At 55.0% G+C, this 23,409-nt stretch overlaps 1 protein-coding gene across 2 annotated transcripts in view; it reads right to left on the reverse strand.

Moving 5' to 3' along the window:
* MLPH (melanophilin) overlaps nt 1–23,045 on the reverse strand; it is a 41,384-nt gene extending 18,339 nt beyond the window's left edge. Inside the window, exons 1-4 of one of the 2 annotated variants that reach the window (XM_075529038.1) lie at nt 22,872–23,045; nt 19,640–19,773; nt 4,469–4,690; nt 4,110–4,222 (exon numbers count right to left, since the gene is read on the reverse strand). In XM_075529038.1, coding sequence (XP_075385153.1) covers nt 4,110–4,222; nt 4,469–4,690; nt 19,640–19,749 — 445 coding nt within the window. In that variant the 5' untranslated portion in view covers nt 19,750–19,773; nt 22,872–23,045. Of the gene's footprint in view, nt 1–4,109; nt 4,223–4,468; nt 4,691–19,639; nt 19,774–22,861 lie in introns of both variants that reach the window. The other variant, XM_075529037.1, reaches the window with a different exon arrangement.
* Between the last annotated feature and the right edge of the window lie 364 nt (nt 23,046–23,409).

Genomic DNA, 23,409 nt, shown 5'->3' on the forward strand with positions numbered 1-23,409 from the left:
ATCAGGCCCTGTCTGAACCAGGTGTCAAAATAGTAACTTGAATAAATTATTCTTTAGCTTGAATGTTTGGGTTTTTATTTTAGGCATAGCAGTCCCCGTTCTGGGGTGCCATCCTTGTAACCATGTGTTACGGATGGAATCTAGTCCCGTGAAAATAAAGGTAGAACTCTGACCCCTTGTAGCTCATGTGACCTTGACCCAGTTTGAAAGGCGAGGCTCTCTTTTGAGGCCCTGGGTGAGGAGAGTGAGGGTCCCAACAAAAGCCCCATCTCTTCTGAGTGGGTCTTAGAACTGAGCAGACCGGACAGAGAGACGTGTGGGGACAGACGGGCGCCCCAGAGGCTCCATCTACATGCACAGCAAGGATCTCAGAGGGTCACTGACCCTCCTTTGGACTTCCAGCTCCCAGATTTGAGAAGATGAATCTCTCTGGGGTTTGTTTTGTTCTGGAAGCCCTTGTCAGTGTGAGGAACCCACCCCGAGGCAAAGACAACCTCGAAGCCCCACAGCCGTCAGGGGAGCCTCGCTGCAGGGCAGTGAGTCCGTTTCCTCGGGTCCACGTTCCTCACTCACGGAGAAGCAGTCAAGAGATCACATGGCATCCCGCACGAGCAGGTCTGCTGCATAAGACCACCTCCAAAGTCCCAGGAAGGGGTGGGGCTGCCACTTTGAGCACTGAGGGGCCCTTGACCCAAGCCACGCCGTGTCCAGTGCATCCCGAAGCTGGACAACGCATGAGGAAGATCAACAGCAACCGATGCATTCGAATCGTGGTCACTGCGAAGAATATTGCAGAACAAACCCAGCTGTCTTACGAAAGAATTATAGTCAGAGCGCTCCTTAGAGGCAAGGATGGCGACGCTTCGTCTCAAGTATTTTGGAAACGTTGTCAGGAGAGAGCAATCCCCGGAGAAGCACATCTTGCTTGGTACAGTGGAGGGGCAGCGGAAAGGAGGGAGGCCCTTGACGAGATGAACTGACAGTGGTGGCAATGATGGGCTCAAATGTAATAGGGTGGAGCAGGACAGGCCTGCGTCAGAACCGACTGGGCGGCACCGAACAACAACCAGGTGATGTTGTTACAGACCCCAGCCCCTGGGACATCCCTCCCAGATGGCACTGAAACCTGGGGGCTGGTGCTCAGGAGCAGGACCACGACCTTCTCCTGGCCGGCAGCGCCACCTTCTGGCAAACTGAGAAGTGGCAGGTGGCGCCTGGAGGACACAGTCTGGCTGTGACTTTTCAAAACGTGACCTCCTAGCCCCAGCCCAGACCAGAGGAAACCAGTGGCCGTGGAGTGGATGGGGACTCCTCATGGAACTGTGCTTCCTGGGGCTTTCCCGGATCCGTTTCTAGATGCAAGTTGCCAGCCCTTTCTTCTGAGTGCCGCTGGGTGGACTGAGTAGCAGAGCACATTGCCAGTGCGCACCCCCGGGATCCCTGAGCCCTGCCCGACCGTCTCATGCTCCAGGGGCCTCATCTCCATCCACCAGAGGGAGGGAGAGACCCGAGGCCCTGACACTCTGAGACCCTGACTGCCTGGGGGAGCTGTTATCTGAGACCCTGTGAATTGTTTCAGATAAAGACTGTGGCCACTTGGTTTCAGCAGAAGTTTGTTACACATTTACCACGGTTTGCTGTTTCCCAGGCTTCCAGAAGGAGTTTGGAAGGTTAATGATTGTGTACACCCTGAGCCAGGGGTGGTCGGGGCGCATAGTGGGTATGGCATAGTGGGTTATAGGATTGGTCTGCTAACAGAAAGGTCAGCAGTTTGAAACCATTCACAGGATAAAGATGGGGCTTTCTACTCTAAAAAAGAGTTACTGTCTCAGAAACCCTGAGAGCAGTTCTACTCTGTCCTGCAGGGTCGCTGTGAGTCGGCGTCCACTGGGTGGCAGAGAGTGTGGTTTTGCAGTCCCTGCGGCTCTCTGTGCCATCGACAGTATGGCATTGATTGGGAGCAGTCCCTTGGAAAGCGGATGCCAAGATGATCACAGATCAGATTCTGGTCTTAGGCGCTCGCTGTGTTTTCTGCACTGCCTGCTTCGAGTGGCCGTGATGGACCTTAAGCATGACTGCCCCCCTGCGGGTCACACTGGTTAGAAGAAGTCAGCACGCGTCTCGCTTGGGAACTGGGGTGAATCGAGCAACCGCCAACAGCCTCCGTTGCTTAAGGATGGTCCACCGGCTCGCCTCCTGAGAACCAGCCCCTCTGTTCTCTGCTCCACGTGGGGTGGTCATGGGTTAGGCTCACGGCCCCAGGGCCGGTGGGATGTTGGGGTGATACTCCTGGGCTGAACCTTAGAACCCTGAGTCTAGGTAGCAGGGATTGATGAGATCCTGCTTCCCCATAGATCTCTTTCCCAGGTCAGGGGAACCCCCCAAACCTGGGCTACCCACAGCCTCTGACTAGTGTACCCCCACATCTCTCTCTAAATGTCTTAAAACATCTCAACCTGTGGGTCACGATCCCTTTGGGACTCGGATGATCCTTTCACAAGAGTCACCTGATTCATAACAGTAGTAAGATGAGAGTTATGAAGTAGCAATGAAAATAATTTTATGGTTGGGGTGGGGGTCACCGCCACATGAGGAACTGTATGAAGGGTCGAGGCCTGAGGTAGGTTGAGAACCACTGCCTTAAAGGAGGACATGTTTAGCGTGGCCTTGCTGTGACTAGCAGCTCAGTGGGTTAAACATTGGATGGTCAGGCTCATCATGAGATGAATACTTGGATTGGACATGTTGAAACACACACAGCTGCTTCATAATCACGTTCTCGAGTCCCGGGGAGGTGCTCACAGTGACCACACTCGGCTGCTTCCTGGGAGGCTTGGAGCGTCCAGTCCACCCAGAGGTACTCTGAAGAAAGGCCTGGTGATCCACTTCTCAAAAACCTGACAGAGCCCAGTTTGGCTCTGACGACGCTCATGGGGCCACCACCGGTCGGGGTGGGCTCCTCCGCAGCTGGTTTGGGTTTGGTGAACCTCAGAAGCCCTTGGGATGTTTGTTGAAGATGGAGGGTTGAATTCCCACTCAGAGGCCTCGGGAGAGAAGGGACGGAGGCAGCACAGCCCAGATGGGCCTCCTGGGGATACAAGAGCAGCTGAGTCTGAGAACTTCCGTTGGGAGCCTCCTCGTGCCCTGGAAACTCAGTTGTGGGCTGGGACTGACTTCTCAGACTACAAAGTCATCATCTTCCATTTTGTGATCTGCTTGCAGCCCTGGAGGTTTTGTGGTTACGTGTCAGGTTGCTAACCACCAGGTCTGCAGTTCAAAACCACCAGCTGCTCTGTGGGAGAAAGAGGGGGCTTTCTGCTTACCTTAAAGCATTACCATCTCAGAAACTCTCAGGGGCAGTTCTGCTCGCTCTATCCTAGGGTCACTCCGAGTTGGCATCGACTCGATGGTAATGAGTTTGGTTTTGGTTTTGTGAACAGCCAGTCCGCTGAGAGCCAGTCAGTAAAAAGCCAGCCAGTTGAAGGCCAATCCGTTTCCTTGGGGGGTGTGGCCTGCACCCAATATATGTAGAGTTTCTGGCCGAGCTCATGCCCTCTTCATCTGCTTCCAGTTTTTCATCCTGTGACCTCAGGTTCTTGGAGCCTGAGCCAGCAGCTTGCTCAGGGGATCTCGGATCTGTTGATGTCCAGCCTGTGACTTGGCACTTTCCTGTCCCTACTGCTGTGTGATCCAATTCTTTGAAAGAAACCTCTCTGTTTCAGGTGGATGCTCACATAGATGCTTTGCTGGTTTGGCTCCTCCAGAGGACGTGTGTATGTGTCTCTGTGTGTGAGCGTCCTGCAGGCAGAGAGTCCTTCAGGGAGAGTGGAGGGTTGCCCCTCCCACAAGAGGCAGCAAGGACCCCTGGCAGGTACTGACTGTTCAGTTCACACCTCCCAGCCGCTCCCCAGGGAAGAGCCACGGTGCTGCGGCCCCTAGGAAGATGCAGGTTTGGGAACACAAGGATGGGGTCACTGTATGTCAGAGTGGATTGGGGACAGCGGGCTTGGTTTGTGTTGATGAGAATCAACGGGAGAACGGGGATGAGGGGAGAGTCTTGTGGGATTAGAGGAATCTGCTGACCCAGGTGAACCCACCCCCAGGCTTACCTGCAGCCTGCAGCCTCCCGGAGAGCAACCGGACCACCTTGGCGCTCCCGAAGCGCTTGAAGCGAGCCCGCATGTGCTCATAGAACCACTCCAGGGAGCTGGTCTTCACCACCCTGCAGATGTGGGCAGAGTCCACAATGCCAGTGAGGAACAGCTGCTGCCCTCCATGCCCACCCCACCCCTGCCCCTGTACCAGGCCAGGGCTCCGGGTCCCTCAGGGCCAGCTGATCTGGGGGACATAGCCCAGGGCCCTTGGGGTCATCCCATTTGGGACACACAGCCCTGTGTCTGAGGGGCTGGCTTCCCTGGGGGACTCACAGCCCAGGACCCTTTGGACCTTCCCAGCTGAGGGCACTCACCTGGCCCGGCGGCAAGGGTCGCACAGCCAGCCATGGCCAGTGGGGTGGGCGCTGCCGCAGCCTCCGCAGGTGGAGAGGCTGCAATCCAGGCACTGCCTTCGGCTGTGTCCCAGGAGCCGGTAGGGCTGCAGGCAGTGCGCACAGTGGGTCTCGTTCAGGTGCGCAGAGTCAGACAGCAGCTCCCTTTTGGAGTTTTCCTTCTTCACCTGGCCCTTCAAGCCCCTGAGGGAGGGAGAGCGAGTCATAAGGACTGGGAGCCACTGGGGGCTTCAGGCATGCAGACGTTGACAGATAGACAGATATGAGGAGTGGGGGCTACCTGGGCTCCACTGGGGGCTTCAGACACAGAGACCCAGGCAGATACACAAACATAGACACAGAAAGACACAAGGAGCTGGCTGACTGATTGGGCTCCACACAGGGCTTCAGACACAGACACCCAGATAGACTGACATCCAGACACAGGTAGACAGTCAGACAGACACAGACACCCAAACACACCAGCAAGTCGGATGCCTGGACCCCACTCTGTAGACACAGGCAGACACACAGACACTAAGACATAGACAGATGGACAGAGACAGGTGGACACAGACACCCCTGCACACAGAAGTATGGACAAAACAACAGAGACACACATACACAGACTCAGAAATGCATATGGACATACAGTCACCCAGACAGACACACAACGACGACGCTGATACCTGACAGGCACACACAGACACCCACCCAGAGACACACAATCACACAGACCCCGCCCAGAAATAGACAGACATACAAACACAGGGACAGAGACTCATACACAACATACACACACACCCAGAGACAGCCAGTCAGCTACACAGACAGACACACACCCAGATCCCTCTCCAGAGACAGACAGATACCTCTGCCAACCCCCCTCCCCCCGGCTGACCCACAGTGGGACAAAGCCCCCCGCCCCAGCAGTCTTGGTCAACTCCTACTCCTGCCCCCTCTTTTCTGGGGAGAACGAGGTGAGCTCGCCGGCACCGACCCCCCCGGGGGGGGTAAGGGAGTGGGAGGCATGTTGGAACCATGTCAGGGCACATGCTTCCACAGCAAAGACCCTGCCTGCACTGATGCCTGTCCCAGATGACTGTGTGCTGCCTTGGTGGCCTGATGTGACATCACGGATCACAGAGACCCTGTGCCAGCCATGCCCACAGAGGGTCCTGGCACCCACAGACAGCAGACCCTTAGGTGGGACACAACCAGAACGTCCCTTAGAAGTGAGGACGGTGACCTTGGCCTGTTTGCTCTGGTCATATCACCAGGACAGTACCATGGCTAGGAAAGGACACCATGTCTGATAAAGGAGCCAAGCCCATTGCCACTAGGGTGACCACGCCGAGTCACCGCGACCCCACAGGACAGAGCAGACCTGCCTGACAGGGTGCCCACAGCTGGGCTCTTTACTGAAGCAGACGGCCACGTTTCCCTCTCTGGGAGCAGGTGCTGAGCTCGAATGCAGACCTCCTGCTGAGTGGCATAGCATGTGACCACAGTGTCAGCTCTCTGCTTAGTGAAGTGGAGGGATACCCTCCCTGAGACGGTGGACACAGGAGCTGCGTCACTGGGCTTAGACGTCCCAGTGGTCATGCAGGTGACAAGAACCGGGCAGGGTTTCTGCCTCTCATGTGCTGAGCGCCCTGAGTGGGGCAGACTAGATAGCAGCTGTCACCCACGCAATGTCCCAGCTCCATCCAGATCACACGGTGGCCTCACCTGTGGCTTTGCTGTGCTCACGTTTGCGCAGGAATGGCAACAGCAACGGGTCCATCAGCCAAGGCCCTAACCCCCGCCCAGCCCAAGGTAGCAGTCAGTACACATTGGGGTCTCTTCCTGCCATGGAAACCTCGGGGCAGAAAAGGGAGCAAGGGAAGGGGGTGGGCAGGGCAACACAAGACCGTTTAGGAATGTCCTCTCCAGCCCCCATCATTGTTTGTTTGGAGTTTTCTGATGCTTGATCCTGTCTACACCGCATGACCACACAGGCTGATGTGCTTCTTCCATGTGAACTTTGTTGCTTCTCTGTTAGATGGCTACTTGTTTACTTTCAAGCCTTTAAGACCCCAGATGTTATATCTTTTAACAGCTGGGCACCATCTGCCTTCTTCACTGCATTTGCTTATGCACCCATTTTGTCTTCAGCGATCATGTCAGGGAAGGTGAAGGTGACACGGAATGGCAGGTTATTAGAACAAAGTGTTCTTGTGTTGAGGGCGTACTTGAATAGAGGCCCAATGCTCATCTGCTACCTTAATATTAAACCTGTAAATATATATCTATATCTATTTCCCTATTAATATATTTACATATGTGCATGCCTGTATTTGTGCTCTGTAAATGTCTTTTGCCTCCTCATTCTTTTTTCTACTTCTTTTTACTTTCCTTCAGTCCCACTATCATGTTCGCCTGTCATTCAGCTCTCAGCCCTTTCTCTCGGCTACATTGCACTTGATCGACTTCCCCCAGGCATTCTACACCCTCCTTGCCATCCATTTTTTTTTTAGATCTCTTATTGTTTCCTCTTCCTTGGGTTTGTTGGCCTATCTGTAGACAATTGGACATCACTTCACAGAAGGGTCACAAGGAAGGAACGAGTCAGCTGGGTGCAGCATAGCACCAATGGAACGCACAAATTTTTCTAGTTCTTTAACACTTCCTCCCCCAACTATCATGACCCCAGTTCTACCTTACAAACCTGGCTGCGCCTGAGCATGTACACTGCTGAAGATAAGAGCTCCCGACACAAAGAATCCAGATAAACCCCTCAAGAGCAGAAAACAGAAAAAATACTGTCCTTGTAGAGTCAAAGGAGCGCTCCCCTCCCCTGACCTTGGAGAAGACGTACAGCATGTCTAGTTAGTACTCTCTGAGACAACATGGCTGACTGTCCCTCCTGTCACTGGACGGCCTCCAGCAAAGCCGGTGGGCATTTGTTCACCTCGTGCTTTGAATCAGCCTCTTTCCCCCAGAAATGCCATTTTCATCTGGGAGAACATCGGAGAGGAACGAGGCCCCGTGGGCAGACCTTTCGTGGGATGTGAACGAAGCCAGCCCGCCTCTCCCAGGGAAACAAGTGACACCATTTGTTGCCGTGACCCAAGTCAAGCTGCTGGGCGCTGCCTAGGATTCTGGGAAACTCCTATCCCACACCCCACCCTGGGAGCTCCTATTTCCAGAGTTGTGGTGAGCCTGGTGGTTGTGGCCATTGGTGTGATGGTTTGGTTATGGTTAATGAAAGGTGTCCACAGGTGGAAAAGTCACCGAACTCTCCGAAGCAGGCTTTTCAAGGGACTGATGCTACAACGTAATGATGACAGTGTTACAATGTAACCATGGTGTTACAATGTAACGACAGTGTTACAATGTAACGATAGGACTGATGCTACGACATAATGATGTCGGCGTTACAACGTAATGATGGTGGTGTTACAATGCAATGATGATGGTGTTACAATGTAACAATGGGACTGATGCTATGATGTAATGGTGACTGTGTTACAGCAGGCAGAGAAAAGAACGTTTTAGGCGGTGGCTTCTGGTTCTACAGGGCAAGCAACCTTTCAGAAACCACGAGTTGTCAGGATCCTGTGCACCCTCCAAAATAATCTCCACCATTATTTGAAAAGGCATTGAAGTGCTGTTTGCTGCCGCTGAGTTCATTCCGACTCAGCGCGACCTCAGGGTTACTGAGTGGACCCGCCTCACTGCGCTTTCTGGGCTGTTCCCTGCGGTCGAGTTGATCTGATGCACAGTGACCTCCTGACAGCAGGACGAAGCACCACCTGCCCTGCACCATCTTCACTATTGCCCTAAGTCTGAGCCCCCTGTGACGGCCACTGTGGCGGCCCGTGCAACGTCCTCCTGCTGCTCATGAGGGTTCTGTGTCTGAAATGCTTACACGCGGTCCACGAGGCAATTGGCGACTCATCCCACACAAGCGGGCGGCCCATTCCTTCACTGTGGCCTGTTCTTAGGCTGGAAGCTCCCCGAAACCCGTCCACAATGGCTGACCCTGCTGGCATTTGAAATACCAGCGACACAGCTTCCAGCATCACAGCCACACGCAAGCCACCACGGTGGGACACGTGGACAGAGGAGGGCTGGTTCTGGGTTGCAGGGTTAACTCTGTCTCATGCGCTTTGGACAGACCACCCGGAGGGAGAGGCCCCTGGAGAAGGACATCAACAGGGTCAAGCAGAGGGTCAGAGGAAGTGAGGGAGACCATCAGTGTGATGGATGTGCATGCAGCAATGGGCTGAAGCAGAACACAGGGTGGTGTGTCCGTCTGTCTGTTGCCCACAGGGCTGCGAGGGGTCAAGACAGACTCAGTGACGCTCAACACCAATAGCCACAGCAGGTTAACGGAAGAAGGTCTGGTGGCACGGAGGTGAAGCACTCCGTGGCTGGTGGAGAGACGTGGTTTGAAGCCACGCAGTCTTGGAGCCCCAGGGGGCAGTTCTGCTCTGTCCTACAGGGGCACACGAGCAGTAATCGACCATCCAGCCGGTAGTGGGTTAAATCCTAATAGCAGCAGGGCGCCAGGCATTCTGCTTCCTGGGTGCCAAAAGCCAGTCTCACATCAGCTCAGCTGTGGGGACCGACTGTCTGGGTCATCAGGGTCCCTTCTGGCTTCCAGAGCTGACCTTCCCTGCCTCTTGGTTCTCCTTTGAGACCATCACGGTGGCCGTGTCCTTCTCACCCAGAGCCACCCAGCCCTCTGTCTCCTCTACCACCTGGTAGGGAAGGGGGCCTGGTGGAGCCCTGGGTTGAGGATTAAACTGCTAACAGCAAGGTCAGCATTTCCAACCCACCAGCTGCTTGGCAGGAGAAAGATGAGGCTGTCTGCCCCTGCAAAGATTTACCACCCTGCGTACCCTGCGTCAGGGCGCCATGAGTCAGGGTGGACTCGGGGTGGTGGCCTTAGCTTGGCTTGTTTGCTTTGCACATTTAATAGACGACAGTCGAGTGCCACACAAGCCTCCTCTAACGTGTTTCAAAGCAAGGATGCTACTTTGAGGACTGAGGTGCGCCTGACCCAAGACAGGTGTTTTCAATCACCTCCTGGGCAGGTGGAAGTTGGACAGCGGATAAGGAAGACTGGAGAAGAATGGACGTGTCTGAGTGCCGGCGCCGGCAAAGACTACCGAAAGTCCCACGGATGGCCAGAAGTGCAAACAGCGCTGTCCAGGAAGAGGTGCAGGCAGGGTGCTCCTTGGAGGCAAGCATGGGAAGACTTTACCTCATGTACTCGGGACGTGTTGTCAGGAGAGACCAGCCCCTGGAGAAGGACCTCATGCTTGGTCAAGCGCAGGTGCAGCACAAACATAGGAAGACCCTCAACAAGGTGGATTGACAGAGGCTGCAGCCAGGGGCTTGCACCTGACCGTTGTGAGGATGACTCGCACCGGCAGGGCTGCTCTGCGCTGCATGGCGCTACGATAAGTGGGAATGGACTGGGCTTCCGGCAGCAGCAGCGGCAGCAGTAGCAACAACAATGGTTACTTGTTGGGCTGCTAATCACAAGGTCAGCAGATTGAAACCAGCAGCCACTCCAAGGGCGAAAGACGAAGCTGTCTACCCCCGTGAAGAGTGACCGTCTCAGAAACCCACAGGGGGCACTTCTACCCTGTCCTACAGGATCTCTGTGAGTCAGCTTTGACTGGAGGGCAGGGTGTTTGGTTTGGCGTCTGTTGTGGCAAACTGGGACAGCGCCCATGACAGCCCCGAGGTCACCGGCAGCAGGACCTCTAACCTGCACAACCACCAGAGACTGCACACAGGCGTGTGACAGAAGAGTGACGAACCTCAAAGGAGAACTGCTGAGTCTGCCTTCCCCTTCCTGCAGCGCTAGACGGAGAGCCACCGAAGGCTCCAGGCACTCTACGCAAGGGTCACGCAGGAGGCGGCAGCCTGTGGTCCTTCCTCTGAGCAGGGGACACAAGGAGATAGGCATCCGAGAGGAAGGAAGTGGCGGAGGTGGGGGGGTGGGAGTGCACAGTGAGCCCAGGACCTCCTTAGCAAGAAACCCCAAACCCAATGCTGGCCAGTGAGTCAATGGGTACTCACTGCTACCCGGCAAGACTGAGCAGGACTATTCCTGGTGGTCTCTGAGGCTGTGTCTCTTCATGGGACCAGACGAGTTCATCCTTCTCCTTCAGAGTGGTTGGCTTGAACCGCTGACCTTGCTGTTGGCAGCCAATGGATAACCCCTGAGCTTCAGGCCAGCTCTATCATTAGGCCAAAGTACCCCCTGCCCCGCCCCCCATGCCCCACCCCTCGAGGCCTGGGTTAGCCGTTCATATGGGACTCCAGCCCTGTGTTCTGGCCCCGGGCAAGGCTGACTGCTAGTCCCTTGGGCCACCTGCCCCCTCTTGGTCTCCCTGTCCCCCCTCACCCCCACTGGAAGATCTCACCTCCTTATCTCAGGAATGCCTGTCTGTTTGCAAAGATGACTCACCCACCTCCCTCCTGTTTGTCTTTCAGGGTCAGGGCGCCAGGGCTAATATTTGGTTTGTGGGCTGCCCCTTCTGTGTGGGGAACCTCCGACTTTATCCAAGGGCGTCCGTGAGTCAGCCGAGCCCCACCCCCACTCCTGGCCTGCAGCAACACCCACTCCTGTTAGCACACCCAGGCCGGAGAGGTGACCCCAAGACCATTCCAGAGGAGCCCTCCTAGAAGGGGAAAAGACTGCTACCAGAAAGGCCGAGGTTCCAACCCAACACCTCCTCTTGGGAGAAAGAGGAGGCCGTCTGTCTGCTACCATACAGGTCTCTGCTTCAGAGACCCCATGGGCCAGGTCTCCTCCATCCCACAGCATGGCTGTGGGCCAGAATGGACTGCTGCAGTGGGCACAGAAAGGAAAAATCAGCTGACCGAGTGCTGACTCTGTGAGGAACCCTGGCGGCCAAGTGGTTATAGCTGGCCGCTAACCGTAGGGCAGCAGTTTGAAACCACCAGCTGCTCTGTGGGAGAGAGATGAGGCTTCCCCTCCTGTGAAGAGGGACAGTCTAAAAACTCCACTGGGGCAGTCCTACCCTGTCTAAGAGGTTCCTATGAGTCCATGTGAACTCAGTGTCCGTGAGGTTTGGACCGAATCTGTGAGGAGTCCTGGTGGCCTAGTGGTCACCCATTGGGTGACCTGCTCACTGCAGGACAAAGACAAGGCTTTCAGCTCCCTTAAAGAGTCCCTCCTCCCCTGTCCTATCGGGTCCCTGTACATCTGCATGGATCTGATGGAGGCAAGTACCGAGTCTGGAATGATCAGGGAAAGGCCAGTTCCCCTGACTGGGTTTTTCCTGGGGTTGGGGGTGGGGCTTCATCTGCTCTGACAGTACCTGAGGGTCCTTCCCAGAAGAAAAGAGCCTTCTTGTTGTCATCGAGCCCCCTACCTTGCCCCCCGCTGGACTCACAGTGCCCCTCTGTGGGACAAGCTGGGGCTGCTTCCTCACAAACAGAGCACCAGGCCTTTGCCCCGAGTGACCTTGGAGTGGGGGCTTAAGCCCCAGCCTGTGGTTATTGGCCAGTGTGCCCTCCTAGGGCCCCCCTGCCCCCAACAAAGGCGCTGCTTTGTATTTATACATTTAAGAAATAATAGCCCATGATGATGATTTGGTACATATGGCCTGTCTAATACCCAAAGGGTTGCTTAGAAGATGGAGGGGTCATATAGAAAGTCAAAAGGTCAACACAGCAAGAAATCCCTACCCCCCACCTCCCCAGAGACACCTGAAGTGACCAGGTGTCTGTCAGAGCGGAGCGGCCTCCTTGATCCTGAAGTCTCACCTGCTGGCGGTGATAACACCAGCTCTCACATGTTGGGGTGTCTGAAGATGAGGGGGGACTGCACAGTGCTCTGGGCTGTCTCCATTCTTCCAGACAGCCCCTGGGTCTGGTGTATAGAAAATCGAGTCTGCATTGTGTTTGTGCCCCAGAGAGGGCCGGCGGGCTGGCATTAAGCAAGCAGGCCCCAGGCACACCTCGGTGCCAGGCGCTCCCCACCTCAGGTGTGCTTGACACAGAGCTGTTTAGCGATGGTGGTGGGGGTCAGGAGCAGGTCTGTGGGTATGTTTTCCCAGCGGCATGTACTCACTTGGGTCTCTGTGTGTGTTGAGGGTGAACTCACAACCTCTCCAGCATTTCCAGGCCAGGTTTATTCTGTTTCCTTGTCTGATTGCATGGGCCAGGGCTTCCACAATGAAGCTCCGTTACAGCAGGGCACCGGGATCCAGCAGGGGAGTGATTGGCAAACTCAGGGGGGTGGGGGCCTGGCTCTAGGAGCAGAGCTTCTGGTCCCTACCTACATCTGGAACATCTGCCTCTTCTGCCCACCCACAGAAGACCCTCAGGACACAAGAGCAGCTACAGGAGGGCCCATTCCAGGCTCAGGGTCCAGCACCAGCGAGACACGGGCCCTAAGCCAGCCCGGTGAGAGCATAGGACATGGAAACAACGGGCATGAAGTCTAGTCTGGCCCCAGACTTGGTCCCGCTGCCACGGGCACTGGTGTCACAATGCTGAGCTTCCCTGAATGCGTGGGGTCTTTGCCGTACAGTGCTGTGAGCTTCTCTGAATGCGTGGGGTCTTTGCCTTACAGCGCTGTGCCCTGTATGAGAGCCAGGAACAACACCCATCAGAACAATAAACACCCGCAGACCAGCCTTAGACAGAGTCTTACATCTGCCTGGGCCCTAAGCCAAGGCGAGGTGGCCTCTCCGCTTCCTGCTCACGAATCTCTCAGAGAAGCCTGGGAGAAACACCTAGGGGGGAGGGGGTGCTTCTCCTCAGGAGCCAGAATCCAGGGATAAGCTCTGATCTGTCACTTCTGGGGGGCAGCTGTCCCAGTCACCTGCTGCACCCTGGAACCCACGTGACTCTAGTGGCACAGCCACGTGTGTGGATGATGGCTAGGATGCCCCACCTCTGCCTGTCACACCAGGACGTGGCCTCGGCCACCTGGGGGAGGCAGGGTTGCCCCCCTGGGAAGTTTTCCAGCCGGACGTCTTCAGCCCAGCCCTGGGGAGGGCGCATCTGGCTAAGGGGTCGGGGACGCCAGGGCCCTGGGGCAGCACGCTGGCCACAGCAGGGAGACTGGAACGAGCATCATGGCCTGTGATCACAAGGTGTTTGCTTTCTGGGCACTGGGTCTGGGCCAGCTCTCTGCCCCGCGGCTGACAGAGGGGACGTCAGCAGCGAGCCGGTCTGACAGGTGTGAGAGGGATATCAGGGGCCCACACAGATATCCCAGCACCCCTCCCCCCATGGCACTCACGCTGGCCAGCGTGCCCCCACCAATGTGGCATCCTGCGCTCCCCCCCTCGTGTTTGAGTCCAACTGCTTCCAAATGTGCCCACACGACAGTCAGCCCCTGCTACCCCTGCTCCTGGGGAGCAGACCCGTGCATGCCTGTCCAACCCAGAGTTTCCCCAGCATTTTGGTCCATCAGCAACGTGGAGGACTGACCCCCGTCCTTTGCGCTGGACCCTCGCCACGGTCTTTTCCGTGGCCTCCCATGCATGCGACAGCTGGCATTGCTGAGGGAGACCAAAGAAGAGCCGAGGCACCTGCACTGTGGAGCTGGAGCAGGACTGTGAGGGTGCCATGGCCTGCCGAGAGGATGGACCGGCTGTCTCGGGACAAGTCCGGCCAGAGCGCTCCTGGGAGGCAGTGATGGGAAGACTGTGTTTCATGTGCTTCAGATAGGTTGTCAGGAGAAACCAGTCCCTGGAGAATGACGTCATCCTTGGTAAGACCTTCCCCAGATGGACGGGCACAGTGGCTGCAACCACGGGCTCAGGCAACAGAACAGGCACCGGACTAGGTAGCGTTTCATTCTGTTGTGCATCGGGGCGCTGTGGGTGGGACCCGACTCGATGGCATCTAATGACGATGACGACAATGACGATGACCATGGTGGGACTCTGAGAGCCGGGCTGTCCAGCAGCATCCCAAGAGGAGAACGTCAACCGGGGAAAGGCCATTGGAGCCATTTGCCAACTGCTAGTCGGTGGTCTCTGCCCTCCTGGTGGCTCTTTGAGGACCATGTCCACCAGCCAGCCCATTTCTGGGTCACAGAAGAAGGGACAGGTTCCTGGGATAGGAGTGAGGCCCACTCAGGAAGCCAGGGTGAACCCAGAGACTCGCTAAGGCAGATGGGGGCTGGCGAGGGGCCGTAGTTTGTGTGGACATGGGGGCACAGGCTGAAGCTGGGAGAAAGGACTCTTGCAATTCTTAAAAGCATTCTAGTTTCACAGTGGACGCCGACAGCCTGCTCACCCTGTGGAAGCATCCAGGCGCCAGGACCCCAGAGCGGCTTTCATTCCGCATTCGTCTCATGCCACGCTAAGTTAGCCTTAACACTGCCCGGTCTGTGCGGAGCGCGAACCTGGGTCTTGTGACCTTGGGGCGCTCATCACAGCCACACAGAGACCACGAGTCACGAGGGGCTCTTGAGGCAAAGCTTCCTTCTCAGAGGCAGGGAGGTCTCCTCTCCTGTGCCGTGAGTAACAGCCAGCAACACGCAGAGCGACCGACCCTATAGGACAGGGCAGAACTGCCTCTGCGGGTTTCTGAGACCCTAACTCTTGATGGGACTCATCTTTCTCCTAGGGAGCAGCTGGTGGATTTGAACTGCAGTCCCAGTTGTCGCCAAGGAGAAAAAGTACCACAACCCTTATGGCTTGGTGCTATTGAGTTGGTGCCCACTCATAGTTAGTCCCCGGCACAACTGAACAAAACGCTGTGACCTCACACTCCTTGGGAATCCTCAGAACTTTCTTACATGGAGAGAAGCCGCTGGGGCTAAGGGAGGGGTTGCTGAGTCCTGAAGGAGTGAGGCAGAGGGAGACTTGAGTCCAAGCAGTTGAGTCCGGACACGGGCTGGAGAGGTGGGGCCATGAGCCAAGGACTGCCAGCAGTGGGAAGAGCTGTCCCCTCTCCCCAGGGCCCCAAAGGGGGTGCAGTCTGCCGACACACACCTGGGACTTTGGCTAAGAGACACTGAGTTTGAGCTCCTGGCCACCAAAATGGTGAGGGACTAACAGTATTCATTCCAATTGGCCGGAGGTGCTGGACATGCCAGGCCATAGCGAGAGCCTCAGCGGGGCCTCTTCTCCTGTCCTCCCAGGCTACGTGTCCTCTTCTACTCACTCTGCCCTCAGCAAGGCGTCCCTCCACTGAAGGAGCCCTGGGGTGCAGTGGTTCAGCATGGACAACAGAGAGGCTGGTCGAGGAAGTCCCAGCTGCCCCTAGGGAGAAAGGCTGGCTGTCTTCTTGGACAAAGATCACAGCCCAGGGACCTGATGGGGCAGATCTATTCCATCACACGGGGTGGACAGATCATGCACGGCAGTAAGAACGCACCCACAGACATTGCTAAGAAATTACCCCCGTGAGTGAGGTGGGGCATTCCGGGACCAGGGTGACGGGACGCCTTACTCTGAAACAAGCTGGGAGGGAATGAGGCGCTACACTCAGGGGCTCAGGGGACAGGTCAACTGCAATATCTTAGTCCACAGCCTGCTTTGTTGAGAGGTGACCAGGGTCTTAGAAGCTCATCACTGGCCCTCGGAGGTTCAACTTAGGGACCTTTCCCACCGGGGAAAGACAGGTCATGAAAATCACAGACACCTGGAAACTATTAGTCAGAGGAGTCACGAACTACACAAACATCAGAGCCCATGGCCCCAAGATCCGAGGAACTAGATCAGCGGTTCTCAACCTGTGGGTCACGACCCCTTTGGGGGGTCAAACGGTCCTTTCACAGGGGTCACTTAAGACCATTGGAAAACATATTTCTGATGGTCTTAAGAGCCCAGACACCCCTCCTCTGTCTATCTCCAGGCGGTCTGCCCTCCTGCAGCTATGGTGATCTGGTGAGAAAGAAGCTCTCTCAACCTTAGCACTGAAGTTGACTTCTTACACATTCTGTTGCAAAATGTGGCGATGTAGTTTACTCTTGTTATATTAAGACTGTTGCCCATGCTACACCATGCTTCAAGACAAAATTTCTTTGACTTGTCATTAGAAATAAATATTTCACAGTCTATGATTATATATTTTTTGTGATGAATCACTATGCATTAATTATGTTCAACTTGTAACAATGAAAACACATCCGGCATATCAGATATTTACATGATGATTCATAACAGTTGCAAAATGACAGTTATGAAGTAACAACGAAAATAATTTTACGGTTGGGGTCACCACACATGAGGTATTAGAGGGTCACAGCAGGAGGAAGGCTGAGAACCACTGAGCTAGATGGTGCCCAGCTACCACTACCACCAACTGCGGTGGAAGGGATCCCACTAGAACGTCCTGGAGAGTGAAGAACGACGGGGAACAAAATTCAAACTCATAACAAGACACTGGCTTTCTGGGTTGGATAGAGGCTGGTGGACCCCCTGAGACGATGGCCCTTCCTCACCCTCAGGTGCGGAATGAGTTCACACCTCCGTGGCTCAAGTTTTGGCCAAATAATTGACAGGTCGATCTATCAACCAAATGCATGGGCATTGCGTAGATTCTGATGACACACAGAGACCCTACAGGACAGGATCAAACTGCCCCTGAAGGTTTCTGAGAATGCAACGCTTTACGGGAGTAGAAAGCTTCGTCTTTCTCTGGTGACAGGTCTATAAGGTGAACCGGAACACGTGGGAGATCCGCACACCTTGGTGAGCAACCACTTGAGATTGAAAGTCAGCATTTGCCCAAGGTCATCGTTGGGAATGTTTAGGAGAGGAGCTGGGTTGGAAGTAGGAAACACAGGGAGAAGTGTGATGCAGGATGATGGCGCCTTGTGGGATTTCAATGAAGCCCATGAGCACGTCTCCGCTGTGGAGCGGAAACTGCTCCCCAAGCCACGATACAAAGTCAAGGGAAGAAAAAGATAGCAAGAGGACCTGGAGGAGAAACAAAGGCTAGGGCTTGGTGGGGGGAGGGGTGGGGAGGAAAAATACACAACACCAAACCCACTGCCCTCGGGGAGATTCCAGGCAGAGCAGGACTGCTCCTTAGGGTCTCCAAGCCTGTGATCCTTCGGGAAGCCGACTGCCCTCTTGCAGAGAGGCTGGAGGTTCAAGCTTTGACCATTTGATTAGCAGCCAACAGATCAAGCCTCACATCGCGCAAAACAAACCAACCCAAACTCACTGCCATCGGGTCGGCTCTGACTCACAGTGACCCTGGCGGACAGAGTAGAACTTGCCCTGAGGGGTCTGAGACGGGCACTGTGTGGGAGTAGCTGGCCTCTGTCTTTCTCCCGAGGAGCAGCGTGGGGTTTAAAACCGTTGACCTTGCCGCGAGCAGCCCAGTTTATATCCTGTGGGTCACCCGGCCCCTCAGCGTATCTCCAGGGTGTCCTATTCGAGACAGTGGTGTTAAATATTGGCAGGCAGGTGTTAGGCCTGGGCAGTGGGGAGCGTGTGGGAAACCGCACTGCGGGCACCCGTGGACAGGAGGGAGGGGGTAGCCAATGTTGGTGAGGAGAAAGGTTGCCCTTCATCCTACAACCCGTTGAAGTGTGCCATTTGTAACAGCTTGTACGTGGGGTGTTCTGCCTGTGCACCGCCCGGTGTCTGACTCCCTTTTTTTTGGCGGGGGGTGGGGCGTGGGGCATCATCAGATGGGATGGAGGAGCACAGTGTGTCTGCTGATGTAGAGGGCCATTTGGGGTGAGGGGGACCCCTGGTGAGATGAGCTGATCTGACACATGGTCACAATGGTGGATTCAGACAAGCTGCCGATCACGAGGATGATGCAGGACTGGGCCACGGTTGACTCTGCTGGACATTGGATCACTGTGAGCCACAGCCTACTCGTGGCAGCTAACAATAGTGAGAAGCATTGTCCTGGATAGACTTGTGTCCCCACAAAGTAAGTGCTGACTTGGCTGAGCTTTGGCTTTCAGTGGTTTGGCAGTTACAGAATTGTCACGATATGATATATGATACACAGTTTCATGTCAACTTAATCAAAGAATGAAGGGGTGGAGTTTAGCCTGTCATTCAGGCCACAGCCCAAAGATGCCTTCTTGTGGGCAGGGCCTAATCATGAGGATTCTTGGGACTCCTCTTCCTCCCTGGAGGTGGACACACACCTACTCTCTCTCTGCTACACATTCCTATTGACAAGACACATGGAGCCACGCTGATGGCAGCCAGAGCCCTGGAGATGCATCCACCACCATTGGATCCACAGGACTTTCCACCCACCAGCCTGTGATCTTCCTGCATTCGGCCTCATTGCATGTGCTGCATGAGTCTGAAGAGGAATTTATGAGCTAATATTGGACTTAGGGGCTAATATCGAGCTATGAACTTGATCTGGACTGGGCCGGGATGTTTTATTGATGCATAATTACTTCTTGAAATAAAGTCCGCTCACACATATATGAGGGTCAATGAATTTATTTCTCTAGGCAACATGACAATTCAGTGAGACATTGAAGGGTGGGCTGTTATGGCCTTCTTACTCTGGTTACAGCCTGGTCTGATGTAAGGGGAGGCTTTTTGGGTGGCGGCCTGCAACACCTTGTATTTTATAAGGAATACAAGGAGAGAGAGAGAGCAGGGATCAGAGGGACCTACTACCACCAAGAAAGAAGAGCTAGGAGCAGAGCACATCCTTAGGACCTGCGGTTCCCTGCACGGAGAACCTCCTAGATGCAGGAGATGATTGATGATGTCAAGACACGGGGGCTGTTCAAGGGATGCCAGGCCCACAGATGCTGGAAGGAGACAGGATCTTCCCCCAGAAAAGACACAGAAGAAAGCCTTTCCCTGGAGCTGACACTCAGAACCCAGACTTGTAAACTCTGAGGGAACACACCTCCATGTGTGATACGTCTGTGACAGCAGCACCAGGTCACTGAGGCAGGCATGGTATCACCCCAGATACCAGACCAAGTGGAAATAAAACTACTCAGGGTCACTGATGGTCAGGTGGGCAGTCAGACCCCTATGTTTAGTTATGATGAAACTGAGGTCACAACATGAACATGATCCCCAGATTCTGGCTCCCGGTCCAGTGTTTCTGGTGTTTTAGCCACTCTAGAGAGCACCCGAAGGCACTGATTGTCCCCCCACCCCGGGGAGACCTCACGGGCCTCTGTGGGCACAGACACCACACACTTACTCTAGTCTTTCTTCCTCTTTCCTTCGAAGATCAAAGTCCCGTTGGATGACTTCCCAGACGTGCCTGGCCTCTTCGTCCGTTAGCTTGGAAAGATCCAGCTTTTTCCCCATCTTGGCTTCTGCTCAGGGTCACACCTGGAGTATCACAGGATTATAAGGTCAGTCCCCGAGCCTTCTGCTGCTGCAAACTCAGAGTAAGAGCCACAACCAAGAGCAACCTATTTCCCAAGAAGTTTGTCTCCACCTGGGCCGAGTGATCCTTTATTTAACAGGGAAATGCTTGCTCGGCCCCTCAGACTTTAAAGACGGGAGCCCCTGTCTCAAACTCCCATATTCCACTTCTAAAAGGGGCCTGCTTCCCACCTTCTGGTGACATGGATAAGTTTTGCTACTCCAAGCATGGTCCTTGGACCGGCAGCATTTCCTGGGAGTGTATTGGAAATGCAGATTCTCTGATCCTGCCGCAGACCTGTGGGCTCAGCATTTGCCTTTTATTAAGACTGAAGCCTTGGTAAATGTCAGGGTCTGTCAATCATGACCCTGCTGAGCAGCAAGGCTGTGGCAGAGACTCCCTGGGTTGGGTGGGGGCAAGGGAGGGTCACAGAGAGCCTGGGTCTGAATGGCCTGTGGGAGAGGTGGTAGGTGTCTGTGGTGGTGTAAGGTGTGGCAGTGGTGACCACGGTGGTGGTTGAGCGGGGAATGAGGTCAGGCCCTCCTGCTGGCTTTTTCCCAGAGAGAAACTACTGATGCTGATGTCATACTGTGCTGATGTTGATACTATTGCTGGGTATAAAACCAGAGAGGAGCCAGTCCTGGATGTATTGATGGTGGGCGGTGGTGGTGGGGGAGCACAACACTGCAAACTCCATTACTCTCCAGAGAGGGCCTCCCTGACCACTCAATGGTTCCCACTATCCCCTGCCCTCATATGCCATCCTCACTCCAACCCGACCCCATCTCTTTAACAACTCTTCAAAGCTCCTCCCAACTGGGGAAGTCACATTCGTTAGTGATCAGCCAAGCTCCACGAAGCCAGCTGTTCTGTCTCTTCCCCTGACTGGACCCCAGCAGGCCCTACGGGGACCCCAGGATGAGGATGCTACACCCAGACCTGCTCTGCTGCAGGCTCAGAGGCCCTGGGGGAAGACTGTGTTTGGAAACCATGGCGACAGCAGCTAGGCTTCCTTAAGGACTTAAATCCCATTCCTTGGGAGCACCAGAAGATGGCTGCTCATCTGCTCTTGCCAAGAAAGCCTGAAATGATCAGGACTCTGGATCCTGGAAGCATCTTTCCTACCAATTGGAAGCCCCATCAGGAAGACGTGGCCACAACTTGCTCGCTGCTGGGAATGAACTCCTACTTGGCCGAGCAAGAGGCCAACTGTGAACAACGATGATGAAAAATGACCTTTTAATGGGGAGCATGGAGACACCTTGTGAAGCGACATTTGCTACCCAGGCCCCTCAGCACCAGGATGGCCAGCCAGACACTCCCTTGACATCGGTGAAGAAAGGCTTCTCAGATTGCCCACTGGGGCCCCACCCCCCGCATGTTTCCACTCTCAAGCCTGCGCTGCCGTGCAGGCTACGTGAGAAGGCTAGCAGCGCTTGTCAGAAGCAGTCAAGCCCCATCTTTGTGTATTAACTTGACTTTGGCATTGGGATGAGAAGCCACTGAACCAAGCTCACTCCTTAGAGTCTGCAGGTTTCTGGTTTTCAAAAACCTGGACCAACAACAATAGGTGCTTTCTGAGGGATGACCGACCGGGAATGTTAATTTAAGTCTTTCTCCAGTTTGAAAACAAAACAACCCTCCCAAGCCAAGCCCTGCTTAATCAGAACCTTCCTTGGAATTCTTTTTGGGGGACGGAGGAAACGACCATGACCGTCAACTGACTGGTCATCATTCTCCTTTGTCCTCAGGTGAAAGGCAACAATGCCTGGCCTAATTTAAACGAGGTTTTATTCTTCCCCGAGAGTTTAACACTCACAGGCCCGGAGAGGATAACCGTGAGTGGGCTTTCACACGGGTTGACTCGATGGCAGTGTGGCTTTATTTAGCTTTGAGTTATTTTATTGAGAAAGAAGAAATCTCCACAACAGGCCAATATGCAGCCCTGTGACCAGAGACTGCTCAAGTCAGGGGTTTCATCCTTGTGGCCACAGTCAATGCCCATGGACGCCGTCTCTGGAGACCAATGAATGACACTGGTCAGAACACGGAGAGATGACCTCTTTAGGGCGTTAGAGCAGAGAAGGGCCATACAGGCTTTCCGCACCACGCGCGTCCACAGGCGAGAGCCAGACTATGACTTAGGAAGACTCAAGGAGAGTGGACGCGTTGAAAGACGGAGCTGCTGAAGGATGCACACTACGGACTTCCAGGGGAACAAACCCGCCTCTCCTGGTAGAAGTATAGCCAGAGGGTCCTGAGAAGCCAGAATGGCAAGATTTCGCCTTATGCACTTTGGACATGGTATCCAGAGGGGTCTCGTGATTGGTCAGTGAAGAAGAGGAAGGCCCTCAGAGAGCTGCATGGACACAGGGGATGCAGCGATGGCTGACTCATGGAGATGACGGTGGGGAAGGTGCAGGCATGGGCAGTACTTCGATCTGCTGTTTATTGGGTTGCTGAGTTGGACCGACATCATTCCACCTGGCACGAGCACTGAATGAGGGTCCTCTGGGGCAGTCCTGGACCCAGAGTGGGACAGCCACTGTGTGGGACTCAGCAGGTCCTAACAGGGAGCACAGGGGGCTCTTTCAAGCACTCTCACCTCAAATTCCATCCCTCCCCACTCTGCTCCCCAGTAACCTGTTGTCCACCTGGTACCCGCCACACAGAGCGCCTGAGGATGGGAGGCGGCCAGACATGGGGGGCAGCGGACATCAGCATGCAGAAGGCTAGAGGAAGGGGGGCACCTCTTAGATAAAGGGCAGAAGGAGCCATTGGTTCCTCTCTGGGCAGATAACTCCCAGTCACGAGGTTCTGAGTCAAACGCTTTCCTTTTGAGCCTGGTCAGCTGCTCAGATGAAATCGTGCTGCTGATCTCTGAGGCTCTGTTTCCCCTGACCCCCACCCTCCAATGGCGACCGAGGAGAGAGGGGTGGGGACCTTGAGAGCAGGGAGCAAGAAGCAAGCAGGGGTCTCCACAGTGAGCAGATACCCCCCACCACCCCCCAAACACTCTGTAGCCCCATGCATGAAAGGCTGAGTGCTTACTTAGTTCTACCTTGCTGAATCGAAGGAGAAGTGCTGTGTGCCTGGAGGGTCCCTGCTGGAGCAAGGCTTGGCTTCATCACCTGGGGCCAGGCTCCGGCAGCTGCAGTGCTTGGGAGCAGCAGTGCCAGTGTGGGGTCACCCCGCCACGGTGGAGAGACACATGGAGGCCAAGTCTTTCTCAGCTTTTTTCCCACCAACTGGGAACCCAGGGGTGGAGCCAGGCACTGCTGATAAACAGGAGGTGGGCGGAGGTGCCTGGGGTGCAGTCTGGGCATTAACCCTTTGTGTTCAGTTCCAAGCGCTGCCCTTTTGCGGTCCGTGGGTAGGGCCTGGGTATTGAGCCTTCATCAGCTGCTGCATGCATGCTTCTGCCTAGTGTACCCATGGGGCTGCCCGGCCGCCAGGCTCGCAAACGTCTTCAGCCATGAAAACTTGGGGTGCAGGTCCTGCTTGCTCGCGTCCTGCCTCTTCTCCTGCTCCCCTGGGCTCCAGGGACGGGGTGCCAGGTGATTTCTCATGGGGGATGAGAACGGAGGTTCCAGCCCCAG

Source organism: Tenrec ecaudatus, chromosome 13, assembly GCF_050624435.1.
Source record: "Tenrec ecaudatus isolate mTenEca1 chromosome 13, mTenEca1.hap1, whole genome shotgun sequence".
In the NCBI taxonomy this organism is placed as follows: Eukaryota; Metazoa; Chordata; class Mammalia; order Afrosoricida; family Tenrecidae; genus Tenrec; species Tenrec ecaudatus.